Here is a 17,339-nt window from a genome sequence, read left to right as displayed (position 1 = left end):
GAATCAGTGGGTCAACTTCACTTGCCCCATCACCGGACTGTTCTCACAACCTATGGACTCACCTTCAAGGACTCTTCATCTCATGTTCTCGATACTTATTGCTTATTTATTATCTTTTTCTTTTGTATTTGCACAGTCTGTTGTCTTGCACATTGGTTGCTAGCCTGGTCCATTGGGTGCGGTCTGTCATTGATTCTATTATGGTTCTTGGATTTACTGAGTACGTTACGAACCCACAGGTTTCGTTTACTGTGGACTGTCGCTTTAAGCGCCTGAGTGAGGCAGGACTATGACGTCAGTCACAGGCCGACACTGCTGACTGTGGACTTAGAGAGAGTGAGAGATAGAGATAGAGATAGAGATAGGAGAGAGAGTGATAGGAGAGAGAGAGAGTGATAGGAGAGAGAGAGTGATAGGAGAGAGAGAGAGATAGGAGAGAGAGATAGGAGAGAGAGATAGGAGAGAGAGAGTGTGATAGGAGAGAGAGAGAGTGATAGGAGAGAGAGAGTGATAGGAGAGAGAGAGAGATAGGAGAGAGAGAGAGATAGGAGAGAGAGAGACAGATAGGGGAGAGAGAGATAGGGGAGAGAGAGATAGGGGAGAGAGAGATAGGGGAGAGAGAGATAGGGGAGAGAGAGATAGGGGAGAGAGAGATAGGGGAGAGAGAGATAGGGGAGAGAGAGATAGGGGAGAGAGAGATAGGGGAGAGATAGGGGAGAGAGAGATAGATAGAGAGAGATAGAGAGATAGATAGATAGAGAGAGAGAGAGAGAGACAGGGGGGAGGAAGCTGGTAGCTGAGGCTTGGAACTCTCCTATGCCCACCAGAGAGAGATAGATAGAGAGATAGAGAGATAGAGAGATAGAGAGATAGAGAGATAGAGAGATAGAGAGATAGAGAGAGAGAGAGAGAGAGAGAGAGATAGAGAGATAGAGAGATAGAGAGATAGAGAGATAGAGAGAGATAGAGAGAGAGAGAGAGAGAGAGAGATAGAGAGATAGAGAGATAGAGAGATAGAGAGATAGAGAGATAGAGAGATAGAGAGATAGAGAGATAGAGAGATAGAGAGATAGAGAGATAGAGAGATAGAGAGATAGAGAGATAGAGAGATAGAGAGATAGAGAGATAGAGAGATAGAGAGATAGAGAGAGAGAGAGAGAGAGAGAGAGAGAGAGAGAGAGAGAGAGAGAGAGATAGAGAGATAGAGAGATAGAGAGATAGAGAGATAGAGAGATAGAGAGATAGAGAGATAGAGAGATAGAGAGATAGAGAGATAGAGAGATAGAGAGATAGAGAGATAGAGAGATAGAGAGATAGAGAGATAGAGAGATAGAGAGATAGAGAGATAGAGAGATAGAGAGATAGAGAGATAGAGATAGAGATAGAGATAGAGATAGAGATAGAGAGAGAGAGAGAGAGAGATAGAGAGAGAGAGAGAGAGAGAGAGATTGAGATTGAGGGACCACTTGTGTAGCCCTTGCCTGGGTACGTTGTGTGGTAACCACTGGAAGACGATATTCCTGTGACAGGTCGCTTTTGGTGATAATTCCTAGGTAGATTTGGAACATCACAACGGACAAGACTTAGGGCGACTGTTCTCTTGTTTTACCAGTGTGGAACCTGTGGAATACTTCATACTTACCTTCTCTCTCCATTACAATGTGGATTACAAATATCTCTCTCCCATCATTTATTTCGCAGATTACTGAACTTCCCTACTTTACCATCTCAAAACTCTGAGCTTTGTTCCCTCAAGCTCAATAGTTTGGGAGTTATATTTACACACATATGTACACATACAGTAACACTGCTAACTTTTGTTTGTCTTGGTTGAGTTATTATATTGTAAGTAGATACTAATAAAGATAGTGGTTTTAACATTAAAACTTGACTCAGTGTGAAATCTCTTACTGCTGGTTTGTTTCTAAAATGTTAAACAGTTCGTAACAAGTATCACAAACAAGAGAAAAATAAGAGAAAATCTGCAGATGCAGGAAATCAAAGCAATTCCCACAAAATGCTGAAGGAACTCAGCAGGCTACGCAGCATCTATGGAAAAGAGTAAACATAGAACATAGAATTTTACAGCACATTACAGGCCCTTCGGCCCACAACGTTGTGCCGACCAAGCAACCTACCCTAGAGACTGCCGAAAATTCCCCTACCGCATAGCCCTCTATTTTTCTAATCTCAATGTACTTATCTGAGAAGCTGTTAAAAAACACTATTGTATCCACTTCCACCGCTGCTGGCAGTGCACTCCACACACCCACCACTCTCTGTGTGGAAAAAGTTACCCCTGACATCCCCTCAGTACCTATTTCCAAGTACCTTAAAACTATGCCCCTTCGTGTTAGCCATTTCAGCCCTGGGAAAAAACCTCTGGCTATCAACACGATCAACACCCCTAATCATCTTATACACCTTTATCAGGTCATCTCTCATCCTTTGTTGCTCCAAGGAGAAAAGGCCAAGTTCACTCAACCTATTCTCAAAAATTAAGCCCTCCAATCCAGGCAACATCCTTGTAAATCTCCTCTGCACTCTCTTTATAGTATCCACATCCTTCCTGTGGTGAGGTGACCAGAACTGACCACAGTTAGGGGTGTTGGCGGAGGTGTTGGAGGTGCGGCTCACCATGATCCAGAACCAGGAAAGACACCATGGCTGCATAGCAACCAAACTCATAGTAACCCTGGCGGCGGGTACCAAGTTCTTGCGTTAAGAGAGTCATAGTTACTCCCACCAAGTGGGGTCTGACTAAGGTCTTATATAGCTTTAACATTACCTCACGGCTCTTGAACTCAGTCCCAAGGTTGATGAATGCCAACACACCACACGACTCCTTTAACAACACTGTCAACCTGCGCCGGAGCTTTGAGTGTCCTATGGGCACGGACCCCAAGATCTCTCAGATCCTCCACACTGCCAAGTCTTACCATTAATATTATATTCTGTCTTCAAATTTGACCTCCCAAAATGAACCACTTCACACTTACCTGAGTTGAAGTCCATCTGCCACTTCTCAGCCCAGTTCTGCATCCTATTAATGTCCCGCTGTAATCTCTGACAACCTTCCCGACTACCCACAGTAGCCCCAACTTTTGTGTCATCAGCAAACTTACTAACTTACCCTTCTACTTCTTCATCCAAGTCATTTATAAAAGTCACAAAGAGAAGAGGTCCCAGAGCAGATCCCTGCACAACACCACTGGTCACCGAATTTCATGTAGAATACGAACCACCCTTTGCCTTCTGAGGGCAAAGCCTATTCAGGATCCACAAAGCAAGGTCTCCTTGGACCCAATGCCTCCTTAGTTTCTGAAGGAGCCTTGCATAAGGAATGTTATCAAATGCCTTACTGAAATCCATATACACTACATCCACTGCTCTACCTTCATCAATGTGTTTTGTTACATCCTCAAAGTATTCAATCATTCCCGTAAGGCATGGCCTTCCCTTGACAAAGCCATGCTGACTATCCCTAATCAGATTATGTCTCTCCAAATGTTCATAAATCCTACCTCTCAGGATGTTCTCCAACAACTTGCCTACTACTGAAGTAAGAGTCACTGGTCTATAATTTCTCAGATTATCTCTACTCTGTTTCATGAACAAGGGAACAACATTTGCAACCCTCCAATCCTCCAGTACTTCTCCCATCCCTACTGATGTTGCAAAGATCATCGCCAGAGGCTCAGCAATCTCCTCCCTCACTTCCCACAGTAGCCTGGGGTATATCTCGTCCAGACCCTGCGACTTATCTGACTTAATGCTTTTCAAAAGCTCCAGCACATCTTCTTTCTTAATGTCTATGTGCTCAGTCATTTCAATCATCCCCACAATTGCCAAGGCCCTTTTCCCTGGTGAATACTGAAGCAAAGTATTCATTAAGTACCTCTGCTACCTCCTCCAGCTCCATGCACATGTTTCCCACTCTCACTCCTGATTGGTCCTATTCTCACATGGGCTTTCCTTAATCCTGCTTGCTAAGGCCTTCTCATGGCCATTTTAGCTCTCCTAGTTTCATTCTTGAGCTCCTTCCTGGCACCCTTGTAATTTTCTAGAGCTCTAACAATACCAAGTTTCTTAAACCTTTTGTAAGCTTTTCTTTTCTCCTTAACTAGATTTTCTACATCCTTTGTACACCATGGTTCCTTTACCCTACCTTTATCCTTTCCCTACTTCAATGCAACATATCTATGCAGAACACCATGCAAATGTTCCCTGAACATCTGCCAGACCTCTGCCATGCATTTTCCTGAGAACATCTGCTCCCAAGTTCCTGCCTAATAGCATCACATTTCCCCCTACCCTAATGTTTTCCCAAATTGTCTGCTCCTATCCCTGTCCAGCGTTATGGTAAGGGAGATAGAGTTGTGATCACTACCTCCAAAATGCTCTCCAAGTGAGAGATATGACACCTAGCTAGGTTCATTTCCCAACACCAGATCATGTACAGCTTCTCCTTTTGTTAGCTTATCTACATATTGTGTCAGGAAACCTTCCTGAATACACCTAACAAACTCCACCCCATTAAAACATCTTGCTCTAAGATGCCAGTCAATATTAGGAAAGTTAAAATCACCCATTACAACAACCCTATTATTATTGCACCTTTCCAGAATCCGTCTCCCTAAATGCTCGATGCCTTTGTTACTATTCGGAGTCTATAAAAACACCCAGTAGAGTTATTGCCCCCTTCCTCTTTCTGTCTTCTACACACACTGACTTAGTAGACAGTCCCTCCATGACCTCCTCCTTTTCTGCAGCTGTGACATTATCCCTGATTAGCAATGCAAGCCCTCCCCTCTTTTGCCTCCCTCCCTGTCCTTTTTGAAACATCTAAAGCCCGGCACACTCAACAACCATTCCTGCTCCTGAACCATCCGGGTCTCTGTAATAGCCACAATGTCATATTTCCACGTATTGATCCACGCTCTAAGTTCATCCGCCTTGTTTATGATACTCCTTCCATTAAGACAGACACATCTCAAGCCATCTGGCTGAGTGCATCTTTGCTCTATCATCTACCTATCCTTCCTCACAAACTCCTACAAGCTGTCTCTACTTGTGTGCCAGCCGCCCCATCTTCTGCCTCTTTATTTCAGCTGCCACCCTGCCGCATATCTAGTTTAAACCCTCCCCAATAACATTAGCAAACATCCCTCCCAGGATACTGGTTCCCCTCCAGTTCAGGTGCAACCCGTCTCACTTGTACAGGTCACCCCTTCCCCTCACAAGTTTCCAATGATCCAAGAACTTGAAACCCTACCCCATGCACCATCTCCTCAGCCAATCATTCATCTGTGCTGTCGTCCTGTTCTGACCTTCCCTAGCTCGTGGTACCAGCAGTAATCCAGAGATTACCATCTTGGGGGACCTGCTCTTCAGCTTCTTTCCTAACTCCCTAAACTTACTGTGCAGAACCTCCATCTCTCGTGCCTATGTCACTGGTACCAATATGCATCACGGCCTCTGGCTGCTCACCCTCCCTTTCAAGAATATTCTACACCTGCTCAGAGATATCCTGGACCCTAACACACTATCCTGGCATCTTTTTGCTGCTGCAGCATCACCTATCTGTTCCCCTAACTATCGAGTCCCCTATGGCTATTGCTCCACCGGACTTCACACTACCCTTCTGAGGCTCACAGTGCTGTTGGTTGGCTCCTGCTGACTTGCCCTGATGGGTCATCCCCTCATCAGTATCCACAGGGGCAAACCTGTTGCTGAGGGGAATGGCCACAGGGGGACCCTGCACTGACTTCTTTATCCCTTTACCTCTCTCGGTGTTCACCCATCTACTCCCTGAATTTTGCACTCTGGGTGTAATCAACTGCTCAAAAGTCTTATCTATCAATTGCTCTGCCTCCCGCATGATCCTCAGTTTATCCAAGTCCAGCTCCTTAATGTGGTCTTTCAGGAGCTGTAGTTGGCTGCACTTCCCACAGGTTCCGTGAATTCCCACATCCTACACGAGGAGCAGTTCACTGCCATATCTGCCATCCTGCCTGCACTGTACTATGGGCAACCAAGACCAAACCAGCAATAACGAAAGAAAAAGCTTACACTTCTTACCCATTTCTTTTGCCTCAGCCTCTTCTCATCGAAGCCTCTTGAGTCAAAGCCTCCAAGTTCCCACTCTGACTTTAGCCCCCTGCTGTGAGGATGGTCCCTCCACTAGAACCTCTCTCTCCATTATGGTTTAAAAAATAAGAAAAACCCCAGGCAAGGAGAAAGAACTCACCACGTTCGGTGGTGCTCCGCCTGCCTTCTGCTGCATGTAAAAAATTACTTCTTTAATTTTTTTATATCAATAGTACTTATTGTAATTTATAGTTTTTTTTATTATGTATTACACTGTACTGCTGGCACAAAACAACAAATTTCATGATATGTACTAGCGATATTAAACCTGATTCTGATTCATCCATTCTGGACAGAATTGAGAAGAAATTCCTTCACCCAGAGGAGACTGAACCTTTGGAGTTCACAATCCAAGATTCTGGTTGATTTTCAAGTTAAAGAGAATTTTAGAAGTTAGGAACACTGGAAGGGGCCATGAGAAGGCCTTGGCGAGCAAGGTTAAAGAAACCCCCAGGGCATTCTCGAAGTATGTGAAGAGCAAGAGGATGAGCCGTGTGAGAATAGGACCAATCAGGTGCGATAGTGGAAACGTGTGCATGGAGCCAGAGGAGGCAGTGGAGATATTTAATGAATACTTCGCTTCACTATTCACATGGGAGAAGGACCTTGGCAATTGTGGGGATGACTTACAGCGGACTGCAATCAGTGTTTAGACATTAAGAAAGAGAATGTTTTGGAGCTTTTAAGAATTAAGTTAGATAAGAGCTGGGACAGTATGAGGTACATACCAGGCTGTGGAAAGCAAGGGAGAAGACTGCTGAGCCTCTGACGATGATCTTTGCACCATCAGTAGGGATGGGAGAAATACCAGAGGATTGGAAGGTTGCAAATGTTGTTCCCTTGTTCAACAAAGGGAGTAGAGATAATCCAGGAAATTATAGACCAGTGAGTCTTACTTCAGTAGTGGGAAAATTGTTGGAGAACATCCTGACAGGCAGGATTTATGAACATTTGGAGAGACATAATCTGATCGGGGTAGTCTGCATGGCTTTGTCAATGGAAGGCCATGCCTTACGAGCCTGACTGAATTCTTTGAGGATGTAACAAAACACATTGATAAAGGTAGCGTAGTGGATGTAGTGTATATGGATTTCAGTAAGGCATTTGATAATGTTCCTCATGCAAGGCTCCTTCAGAAACTAAAGAGGCATTGGGTCCAAGGAGACCTTGCTTTGTGGATCCTGAATAGGCTTTGCCCTCAGAAGGCAAAGGGTGGTTCGTCTTCTACATGAAATTTGGTGACCAGTGGTGTTGCGCAGGGATCTGCTCTGGGACCTCTTCTCTTTGTGACTTTTATAAATGACTTGGATGAAGAAGTAGAAGGGTAGGTTAGTAAGTTTGCTGGTGACACAAAGGTTGGAGGTGTTTTGGATAGTGTGGAGGGTTGTCAGAAATTACAGCGGGACATCAATAGGATGCAGAACCTGGCTGAGAAGTGGCAGACAGACCAGACTTCAACCCAGATAAGTGTGAAGTGGTTCATTTTGGGAGGTCCAATTTGAAGACAGAATGTAAAATCAATGGTAAGACTCTTGGCAGTATGGATGATCAGCAAGATCTTGGGATGCATGTCCACAGGACACTCAAAGCTGCTGCGTAGGTTGACAGTGTTGTTAAGAAGGCATATGGTGTGATGCCATTCATCAACCATGGGAATGAGTTCAACAGCCATGAGGTAATGTTAAGGCTATACAAAAACTTAGTTAGGCCTCAGTTGGAGTTCTAGTCACCTCAGTACAGGAAGGATATGGATACTATAGAGAGAGTGCAGAGGAGATTTACAAGGATATTGCCTGGATTGGACAGCATGGCTTATGAGAATGGGTTAAGTGAACTTGGCCTTTTCACCTTGGAGTGACAGAGGATGAGAGGTGACCTGATAGAGGTATACAACATGATGAGGGGCATTGATCATGTGGATAGCCAGAGGCATTTTCCCAGGGCTGAAATGGCTACATGAGGGGGCATAGTTTTAAGGCGCTTGAAAGGAGGTACTGAGGGGATGTCAGAGGTAAGTTTTTCACACAGAGAGTGGTGGGTGCATGGAATGCACTGTCAGCAATGGTGGTGGAGGAGGATACAACAGGGTCTTTTAAGAGACTCAGATAGGTATATAGAACTTAGAAAAATAGAGGGCTATGTGATAGGGAAATTCTAGGCAGTTTCTTGTGTGGGTTATATGGTCGGCATAACATTGTGGGCCGAAGGGTCTGTAATGAGCTGTAGATTTCTATGTTCTAACTCTCTTGACAGCGATACTTGTTGGCAGAGAAATACCTTGAGACTTTGTCATGTTTCAGACAGTATCATGATCCCACGGAATCACTTGAGGCAAGACATGGGTTTCAGACTCATACCTGGGACTCCGATTGAAGGCTCGATTTGGATTCATGCGGCTATTGGCATCTATATAGTCATCTACATAGTAAGCTGGCTTTTTGTACCTAAATTGAAAGCAATGATAAAAGAGTTATTTAATAAGCAGTCATTTTATGCTGTTTGGTATTGCCAATGGTCGATACCAGAGGGCACCATTGAAGGGGAGTTGAGGAAGGTTTAGGGGAGATGTCAGAGGTAGGTGGTTTGTTTGTTTGTTTTTTTCACACAGACTGTGATGGTGGCCTGGAACACACTGCCAAGGGTGGTGATACGGGTTGATATGTTGGGCATGCTTAAGAGGCTCTCTGTCTCCTGTAAGAAAAATGGAGAGTTATGGGCTGTGTAGGAGGGAAGGGATGGAAGGCGTGGAGTAGGTTTATAGACGTTGGTACATCATCGACGGCAAAAGGGCCCGTACTGTGCTATACTATGTATCTCAAATTCAAGTTCAAGTTCTTGTTTATTGCTAAAAGAAACAACATTCCTCTGGACCAAGGTGCACAACACAGTACATAATCTTTTCATTTATTTCTTCACCCACAGGAGACTGAACCTTTGGAGTTCTCAATCCAAGATTCTGGTTGATTTTCAAGTTAAAGAGAATTTTAGAAATTAGGAGAACTGGAAGGGGCCATGAGAAGGCCTTGGCGAGCAAGGTTAAGGAAAACTCCAGTGCGTTGATAATGTGGTAAATTGGATCAGCAAATTTGCTGATGATACAAAGATTGGAAGTGTAGTAGACAGTGAGGAAGGTTTTCAGAGGGACTTGGACCAGCTGGAAAAATGGGCTGAAAAATGGCAGATGGAGTTTAATACAGACAAGTGTGAGGTATTGCACGTTGGAAGGACAAACCAAGGTAGAACATACAGGGTTAATGGTAAGGCACTGAGGAGTGCAGTAGAACAGAGGGATCTGGGAATACAGATACAAAATTCCCTAAAAGTGGCGTCACAGGTAGATAGGGTCGTAAAGAGAGGTTTTGGTACATTGGCCTTTATTAATCAAAGTATTGAGTATAAGAGCTGGAATGTTGTGATGAGGTTGTATAAGGCATTGGTGAGGCCGAATCTGGAGTATTGTGTTCAGTTTTGGTCACCAACTTACAGGAAGGATATAAATAAGGTTGAAAGAGTGCAGAGAAGGTTTACAAGGATGTTGCCCGGACTTGAGAAACTCAGTTACAGGGAAAGGTTGAATAGGTTAGGACTTTATTCCTTGGAGCGTAGAAGAATGAGGGGAGATTTGATAGAGGTATATAAAATTATGATGGGCATAGATAGAGTGAATGCAGGCAGGCTTTTTCCGCTGAGGCAAGGGGAGAAAAAAAAACAGAGGACATGGGTTAAGCGTGAGGGGGAAAAGTTTAAAGGGAACATTGGGGGGGGCTTCTTCACACAGAGAGTGGAGGGAGTATGGAATGAGCTGCCAGACGAGGTGGTAAATACGGGTTCTTTTTTAACATTTTAGAATAAATTGGATAGATACATGGATGGGAGGTGTATGGAGGGATATGGTCCATGTGCAGGTCAGTGGGACTAGGCAGAAAATGGTTCGGCACAGCCAAGAAGGGCCAAAAGGCCTGTTTCTGTGCTGTAGTTTTTCTATGGTTTCTATTCTCGAAGTATGTGAAGAGCAAGAGGATGAGCCGTGTGAGAATAGGACCAATCAGGTGTGATAGTGGAAACGTGTGCATGGAGCCAGAGGAGGCAGTGGAGATATTTAACGAATACTTTGCTTCACTATTCACATGGGAGAAGGGCCTTGGCAATTATGGGGATGACTTACAGTGGACTGAAATGCTTGAGCATATAGACATTAAGAAAGAGGACGTGCTGGAGCTTTTAAAAGGTGTTAAGTTAGATAAGTCGCCAGGACAGAATGAGGTAAATGCCAGGCTACTGTGGGAAGCAAAGGAGAAGACTGCTGAGCCTCTGACGATGATCTTTGCACCATCAATAGGGATGGGAGAAATACCAGAGGATTGGAAGATTGCAAATGTTGTTCCCTTGTTCAAGACAGGGGGCAGAGATAACTCAGGAAATTATAGACCAGTGAGTCTTACTTCAGTGATGGGAAAATTGTTGGAGAACATCCTGACAGGCAGGATTTATGAACATTTGGAGAGGCATAATATGATTAGGGATAGTCAGCATGGCTTTGTCAAGGGAAGGCCATGCCTTACGAGCCTGACTGAATTCTTTGAGGATGTAACAAAACACATTGATAAAGGTAGCGTAGTGGATATAGTGTATATGGATTTCAGTAAGGCATTTGATAATGTTCCTCATGCAAGGCTCCTTCAGAAACTAAAGAGGCATTGGGTCCAAGGAGACCTTGCTTTGTGGATCCTGAATAGGCTTTGCCCTCAGAAGGCAAAGGGTGGTTCGTATTCTACATGAAATTTGGTGACCAGTGCTGTTGCGCAGGGATCTGCTCTGGGACCTCTTCTCTTTGTGACTTTTATAAATGACTTGGATGAAGAAGTAGAAGGGTAGGTTAGTAAGTTTGCTGGTGACACAAAGGTTGGAGGTGTTTTGGATAGTGTGGAGGGTTGTCAGAAATTACAGCGGGACATCAATAGGATGCAGAACCTGGCTGAGAAGTGGCAGACAGACCAGACTTCAACCCAGATAAGTGTGAAGTGGTTCATTTTGGGAGGTCCAATTTGAAGACAGAATGTAAAATCAATGGTAAGACTCTTGGCAGTATGGATGATCAGCAAGATCTTGGGATGCATGTCCACAGGACACTCAAAGCTGCTGTGTAGGTTGACAGTGTTGTTAAGAAGGCATATGGTGTGATGCCATTCATCAACCATGGGAATGAGTTCAACAGCCATGAGGTAATGTTAAGGCTATACAAAAACTTAGTTAGGCCTCAGTTGGAGTTCTAGTCACCTCAGTACAGGAAGGATATGGATACTATAGAGAGAGTGCAGAGGAGATTTACAAGGATATTGCCTGGATTGGACAGCATGGCTTATGAGAATAGGTTAAGTGAACTTGGCCTTTTCTCCTTGGAGTGACAGAGGATGAGAGGTGACCTGATAGAGGTATACAACATGATGAGAGGCATTTTCCCAGGGCTGAAATGGCTACATGAGGGGGCATAGTTTTAAGGTGCTTGAAAGGAGGTACTGAGGGGATGTCAGAGGTAAGTTTTTCACACAGAGAGTGGTGGGTGCATGGAATGCACTGTCAGCAATGGTGGTGGAGGAGGATACAACAGGGTCTTTTAAGAGACTCAGATAGGTATATAGAACTTAGAAAAATAGAGGGCTATGTGATAGGGAAATTCTAGGCAGTTTCTTGTGTGGGTTATATGGTCGGCATAACATTGTGGGCCGAAGGGTCTGTAATGAGCTGTAGATTTCTATGTTCTAACTCTCTTGACAGCGATACTTGTTGGCAGAGAAATACCTTGAGACTTTGTCATGTTTCAGACAGTATCATGATCCCACGGAATCACTTGAGGCAAGACATGGGTTTCAGACTCATACCTGGGACTCCGATTGAAGGCTCGATTTGGATTCATGCGGCTATTTTGAAGATCCTCAGCTGCATTGTTACCCATATTGTAAGCTAGCTCTTCGTACCTAAAATGAAAGCAATGATAAAAGAGTTATTTAATAAGCAATCATTTTATGCTGTTTGGTATTACTAATGGTCGATACCAGAGGGCACCATTGAAGGGGAGTTGAGGAAGGTTTAGGGGAGATGTCAGAAGTAGGTGGTTTGTTTGTTTGTTTGTTTGTTTTTTTTTTACACAGACTGCGATGGTGGCCTGGAACACACTGTCAAGGGTGGTGATACAGGCTGATATGTTGGGCATGCTTAAGAGGCTCTCTGTCTCCTGTAAGAAAAATGGAGAGTTATGGGCTATGTAGGAGGGAAGGGATGGAAGGCGTGGAGCAGGATTATAGACGTTGGTACATCATCGACGGCCAAAGGACCCGTACTGTGCTGTACTGTACTATGTATCTCAAATTCAAGTTCAAAACTTCACCCACAGTCACAGTTACAACATGGATGTAGGCCATTCAGCCTGTTTGCTCCATACTAGCACTACGTGAAATCCAGTAATTCACCTTCTGCCGATTCTCCCAAAGTTCTGTAATTATCCAATTCCCTTTGAATGGTAAATATTAATTCTCGCCACCTCTAAGCCTGGGTATGTATTCCAGACCCTAATCACTCTCTATGCAAAAATATTTATCTCCTATTTTCTGCCAATCAACCTGAAACTCTATCTCCTTCTTTTTGACCCCATCCAAGGACCTAAGTGTCTGTCTGCACTGTTTGAACTCTTCATGATTTTAAGTGCCTCTATCAAATCCCTTATTCAACCTCGCGAGGAGAATAAATGGGGTTTCTCTAGATCAGGGGTTCCCAATCTGGAGTGCCTGGACCCCTTGTTTAGAAGTATTGGTCCATGCACCAATAAGGTTGGGAACCCCTGCTCTAGATTTTCCCATCTTCCATAGTTAACTATATACATAGTTAAATTAAATAGTGCAAAAATAGAAATAAAAAAGCAGTGAGGTAGTGTTCATGGTACAATGTCCAGTCGGAAATTGAATGGCAGAGGGGAAGAAGGTGTTCCTGAATGGTTGAGACTTCTGTACCTCCTTCCTGATGGCAGCAATAGAACAAGGCATGATCTGGGCGAAGGGGGTCCTTAATGATGGACGCAGCCTTTTTGAGGCATCGCTCCTTGAAAATGTCCTGGATGCTGTGGAGACTAGTGCCCCTGATGGAGCTGACTGTGTTTACAATGCTCTGCACCTTATTTTGATCCTGTGCAGTAGCCCTCTCCCCCCACACTAAACTGTGATGCAGCCAGTCAAAATGCTCTCCATGGGACATCTGTAGAAATTCGTGAGTGTCTTTGTGACATACCAAATTTCCCCAAACTCCTAATGAAATATAGCTGCTGTCATGTCTTCTTTGCAGCTGCATCAACATGTTGGGTCCAGGTTAGTTCCTCAGAGATGTCAACACCCATGAACTTGAAGTTGCTCACTCTTTCCACTTCTGATCCCTCTAGGAGGACTGGTGTGTGTTTCCTCGTTTTACACTTTCTGAAGTCCACAATCAATTCTTTGGTCTTACTGATCAACCTCTTACTGAGGTTGTTGCTCTCAACTAGCTAATAAATCTCGCTCCTGTACGCTCTCTCGTCACCGTCTGAAATTCTGCCAACAATAGATGTGTTGTCAGCAAGTTTATATTTGGGGTTTGAAATGGCCAAAATAATGTAAATTGTTATTTAGAATAAAAAATGAAATGAGTATAACGCGCTGTAAGGGTTCACTGCTAATGTAATGGTTTTTTTGTAGCAGCAATGTTTGGGTTATGGCTGGAGATAACCGGACTGTGGATGCATGTTAGCCAATCAGGATTTCGTTTCCCCGTCTTGTGGTTCTGGAAGCGGGAGAGGGAGAGGGGGGAGAGAGATGAAGAGAGAAGACGCAAGTGGACGTGGTGGACTCTGAGTGGGGGTCTGAAAGTCGGCGACACTCGGAGACAGATGGTGGAAGAAGGACTGCTGAGTGAGCTCCAACTTTGTGACCACACTGTTTAATAATAATAATAATATATAAGATTTGGGCCCCTTTTCTTTTATATTTTGTTTCTCTACTAACCATAGAGTCAAAGTAAGAGTTATAAAGCTTAATCATTTAATTGCATATTGTGTACTGTTTGTTACTTTGTGGTACTGATTTGTAACAGGGGGCACATTGTGCAGCATCCACCCAAACGAGATTTTTTAAATTTGGCCAGGCAGGGGGTTATCACCCCGTAGATTAAGTCGCTAGGCGAAGCGAGTGTTACATGTCTTTCTGGCAGTGGAATCTAGAAATAATTCTGCAGATTTTGGAAGTACGTAACAACACACAAAATGCAACAGATCAGGCTGCATCTATAGAAGTGAATAAACAGGCAATGTTTCACACCAAGCCACTTCATCAGGATCTGAAAGGAAGGGGGAAGATGCCAGAATAAGAAGGTGGGGGAGGACTAGGAGGACAATCTAGAAGGTGATAGGTGATGCCAGGTGGGTGGGGGAGTGGGGATGAAGGAAGAAGCTGAGAGGTGATATGAGGAAAAGGTAAAGGGCTCAAGAAGAAGGAACCTGATAGGAGAGGAGAGTGGACAATGGGAGAAAGGAAAAGAGGAGGGGCACCAGAGGGAGGTGATAGGCAGATAAGGTAAGAGGCCAGAGTGGGGAATAGAAGAAGAGTGAAGAAGGAATGTTTTCTAACATGAGGAAATCTGCAGATGCTGGAATTTCAACCAACACACATCAAAGTTGCTGGTGAACGCAGCAGGCCAGGCAGCATCTCTAGGAAGAGGTGCAGTCGACGTTTCGGGCCGAGACCCTTCATCTGGACTAACTGAAGGAAGAGCAAGTAAGAGATTTGAAAGTGGGAGGGGGAGGGGGAAATCCAAAATGATAGGTGAAGACAGGAGGCGGAGGGATGGAGCCAAGAGCTGGACAGGTGATTGGCAAAGGGGATATGAGAGGATCATGGGACAGGAGGCCTAGGGAGAAAGAAAAGGGGGAGGGGGGGAAAACCCAGAGAATGGGCAAGAGGTATAGTGAGGGGTACAGAGGGAGAAAAAGGAGAGAGAGAAAAAGAATGTGTGTATAAAAATAAATAACGGATGGGGTACATTGACTTCTCAAACTTCCACTAATGCCCCACCTCACCCTCGTACCCCATCCGTTATTTATTTTTATACACACATTCTTTTTCTCCCTCTGTCCCTCTGACTATACCCCTTGTCCATCCTCTGGGCTTTTTCCCCCCTCCCCCTTTTCTTTCTCCCCGGGCCTCCTGTCCCATGATCCTCTCATATCCCTTTTGCAATCACCTGTCCAGCTCTTGGCTCCATCCCTCCCCCTCCCACTTTCAAATCTTTTACTAGCTCTTCTTTCAGTTAGTCCTGACGAAGGGTCCCGACCTGAAACGTCGACTGTACCTCTTCCTAGAGATGCTGCCTGGCCTGCTGCGTTCACCAGCAACTTTTATGTGTGTTGCATGTTTTCTAACTCTCTTTTTATTCTTTAACTAATTAATTTTAAGATTAGCTTTATGTATCACATGTACAGTGAAATATATTGTTTGCATCAACACCCAACACGGTCCGAGGATTGTGCTGGGGGCAGCCCACAAATGTTGCCGTGCTTCTGGTGCCAACACAGCATACCCACCATTTTAAATCACAATCCCCTCATTATCAACCTTTCTGCTAAAGGTAGTAGGTTTCAACATTTTCACTCTGTCAGGCAAGCTCTTAAATTTACCCACCATGATTAAATCTCTCCTAAGATTCCCTTCCTTCAGAATCAGGTTTATTATCACTGATCTTCTTCTTCTTCTTCTTCTATTTCCGGCTGTTTAGCTGCATCTAGGCGTATTACAGCCCTCCACAGGATGTATAATTAATTATAGAACTTCAAGGAACTCAAATTCTCGAATACAACCTAGTCTCGCGTATAAACTGAATAATAGATTCTTCAATCAGATGTTGATTCTCTTGATGGCCAAACAAAGATTTAATAGAAAACCAAAATAAATTTAAGCCAGATAGCCTCTTGAACAACATGCTTCTTTCAATTTTGTATCGATTACAGCTCAGCAAAACATGCTGGACTGTCTCTAGACTACCACAGTCACATAATCCAGTAGGATGTTTTCCTATTATCTTTAAATCATAATTTAGTCCCCAATGCCCCAACCTAAGTCTTGTAAATTTCACCATATCTCTATGACTTAAAAGGTAACAGTCTGAGATCTTTTTAACTAGTGGGTGACTAGAAAAATAATGCCTGCCCCTTAATTCATTTTTCCAATCCTCCTGCCACTTCTTCTCTATACCATTTTTAATCCTACCTCTCAATTCTGCTCTGCCAAGGGGAACTCTAATTTCTACTTGCCTGCTCTGTAAGGAAGACTTTGCAATGCCATCCACAATTTCATTTCCCTCCACCCCAGCATGCCCAGGTATCCATGAAAATCTAACTGCACAACCCATCTTCCCTACTCTAAACAACACTAAGAGAATCTCAATAACTATTACCATTGATCTGCACTCAGTGCTCTCCTTATTAGGTACAGCTGTACACCTGCTTGTTAATGCAAATATCTAATCAGGCAATCATGTGGCAGCAACTCAATGCGCAAAAACATACAAACATGGTCACGAGGCTTAGTTGTTGTTCAGACCAAACATTAGAATGGAGAAAGAAATGTGATCTAAGTGCCTTTGACCATGGAATGATTGTTGGTGTCAGGTGGGATGGTTTGAGTATCTCAGAAATTGCTGATCTCCTAGGATTTTCATGCACAACTGTCTCTAGAGTTTACAGAGAATGGTGCAAGAAACAAAAAGCATCTAGTGAGTGGAAGTTCTGTGGTTGAAGACACCTTGTTAGTGAGAGAGATCAGAGGAGAATGGGCGGACTACTTCAAACGGACAGGAAGACAAAAGTAACTCAAAGAACTATGTGTTACAACAGTGGTGTGCAGAAGATCATCTCTGAATGCACGACACGTTGAATCTTGAAATGCATGGTTACAGCAGAATACCAGGAACATACACTCAATTGCCACTTTATTAAGTAAAGGAGATATCTAATAAGGTGGTCATTGTGAAATATTTTGCATTGTGACAGCAGTACAGTGCAATACATAAAAATTACTATAAATTACGACAAGAATATACGAAGAGAGGATGAGTAGTTTCATGTTTCTCTGTATACACATCACTGAGGATCTCAACTGGTCTGTACGTACTGGCTG

The 17,339-nt window shown here is 43.9% G+C and overlaps 1 protein-coding gene across 3 annotated transcripts in view; it reads right to left on the bottom strand.

Moving 5' to 3' along the window:
* The window catches only part of LOC134347802 (E3 ubiquitin/ISG15 ligase TRIM25-like), a 46,511-nt gene that overhangs the window by 10,742 nt on the left and 18,430 nt on the right, over window positions 1–17,339 (bottom strand). For 2 of the 3 annotated variants that reach the window (XM_063050250.1, XM_063050249.1), the window contains exons 5-6: window positions 12,030–12,125; window positions 8,508–8,594 (exon numbers count right to left, since the gene is read on the bottom strand). In XM_063050250.1, coding sequence (XP_062906320.1) covers window positions 8,508–8,594; window positions 12,030–12,125 — 183 coding nt within the window. The remainder of the gene's footprint in view (window positions 1–8,507; window positions 8,595–12,029; window positions 12,126–17,339) is intronic. The other variant, XM_063050251.1, reaches the window with a different exon arrangement.

Source organism: Mobula hypostoma, chromosome 6, assembly GCF_963921235.1.
Source record: "Mobula hypostoma chromosome 6, sMobHyp1.1, whole genome shotgun sequence".
NCBI lineage: Eukaryota > Metazoa > Chordata > Chondrichthyes > Myliobatiformes > Myliobatidae > Mobula > Mobula hypostoma.
This window is presented reverse-complemented; position numbering and strand designations above follow the sequence as displayed.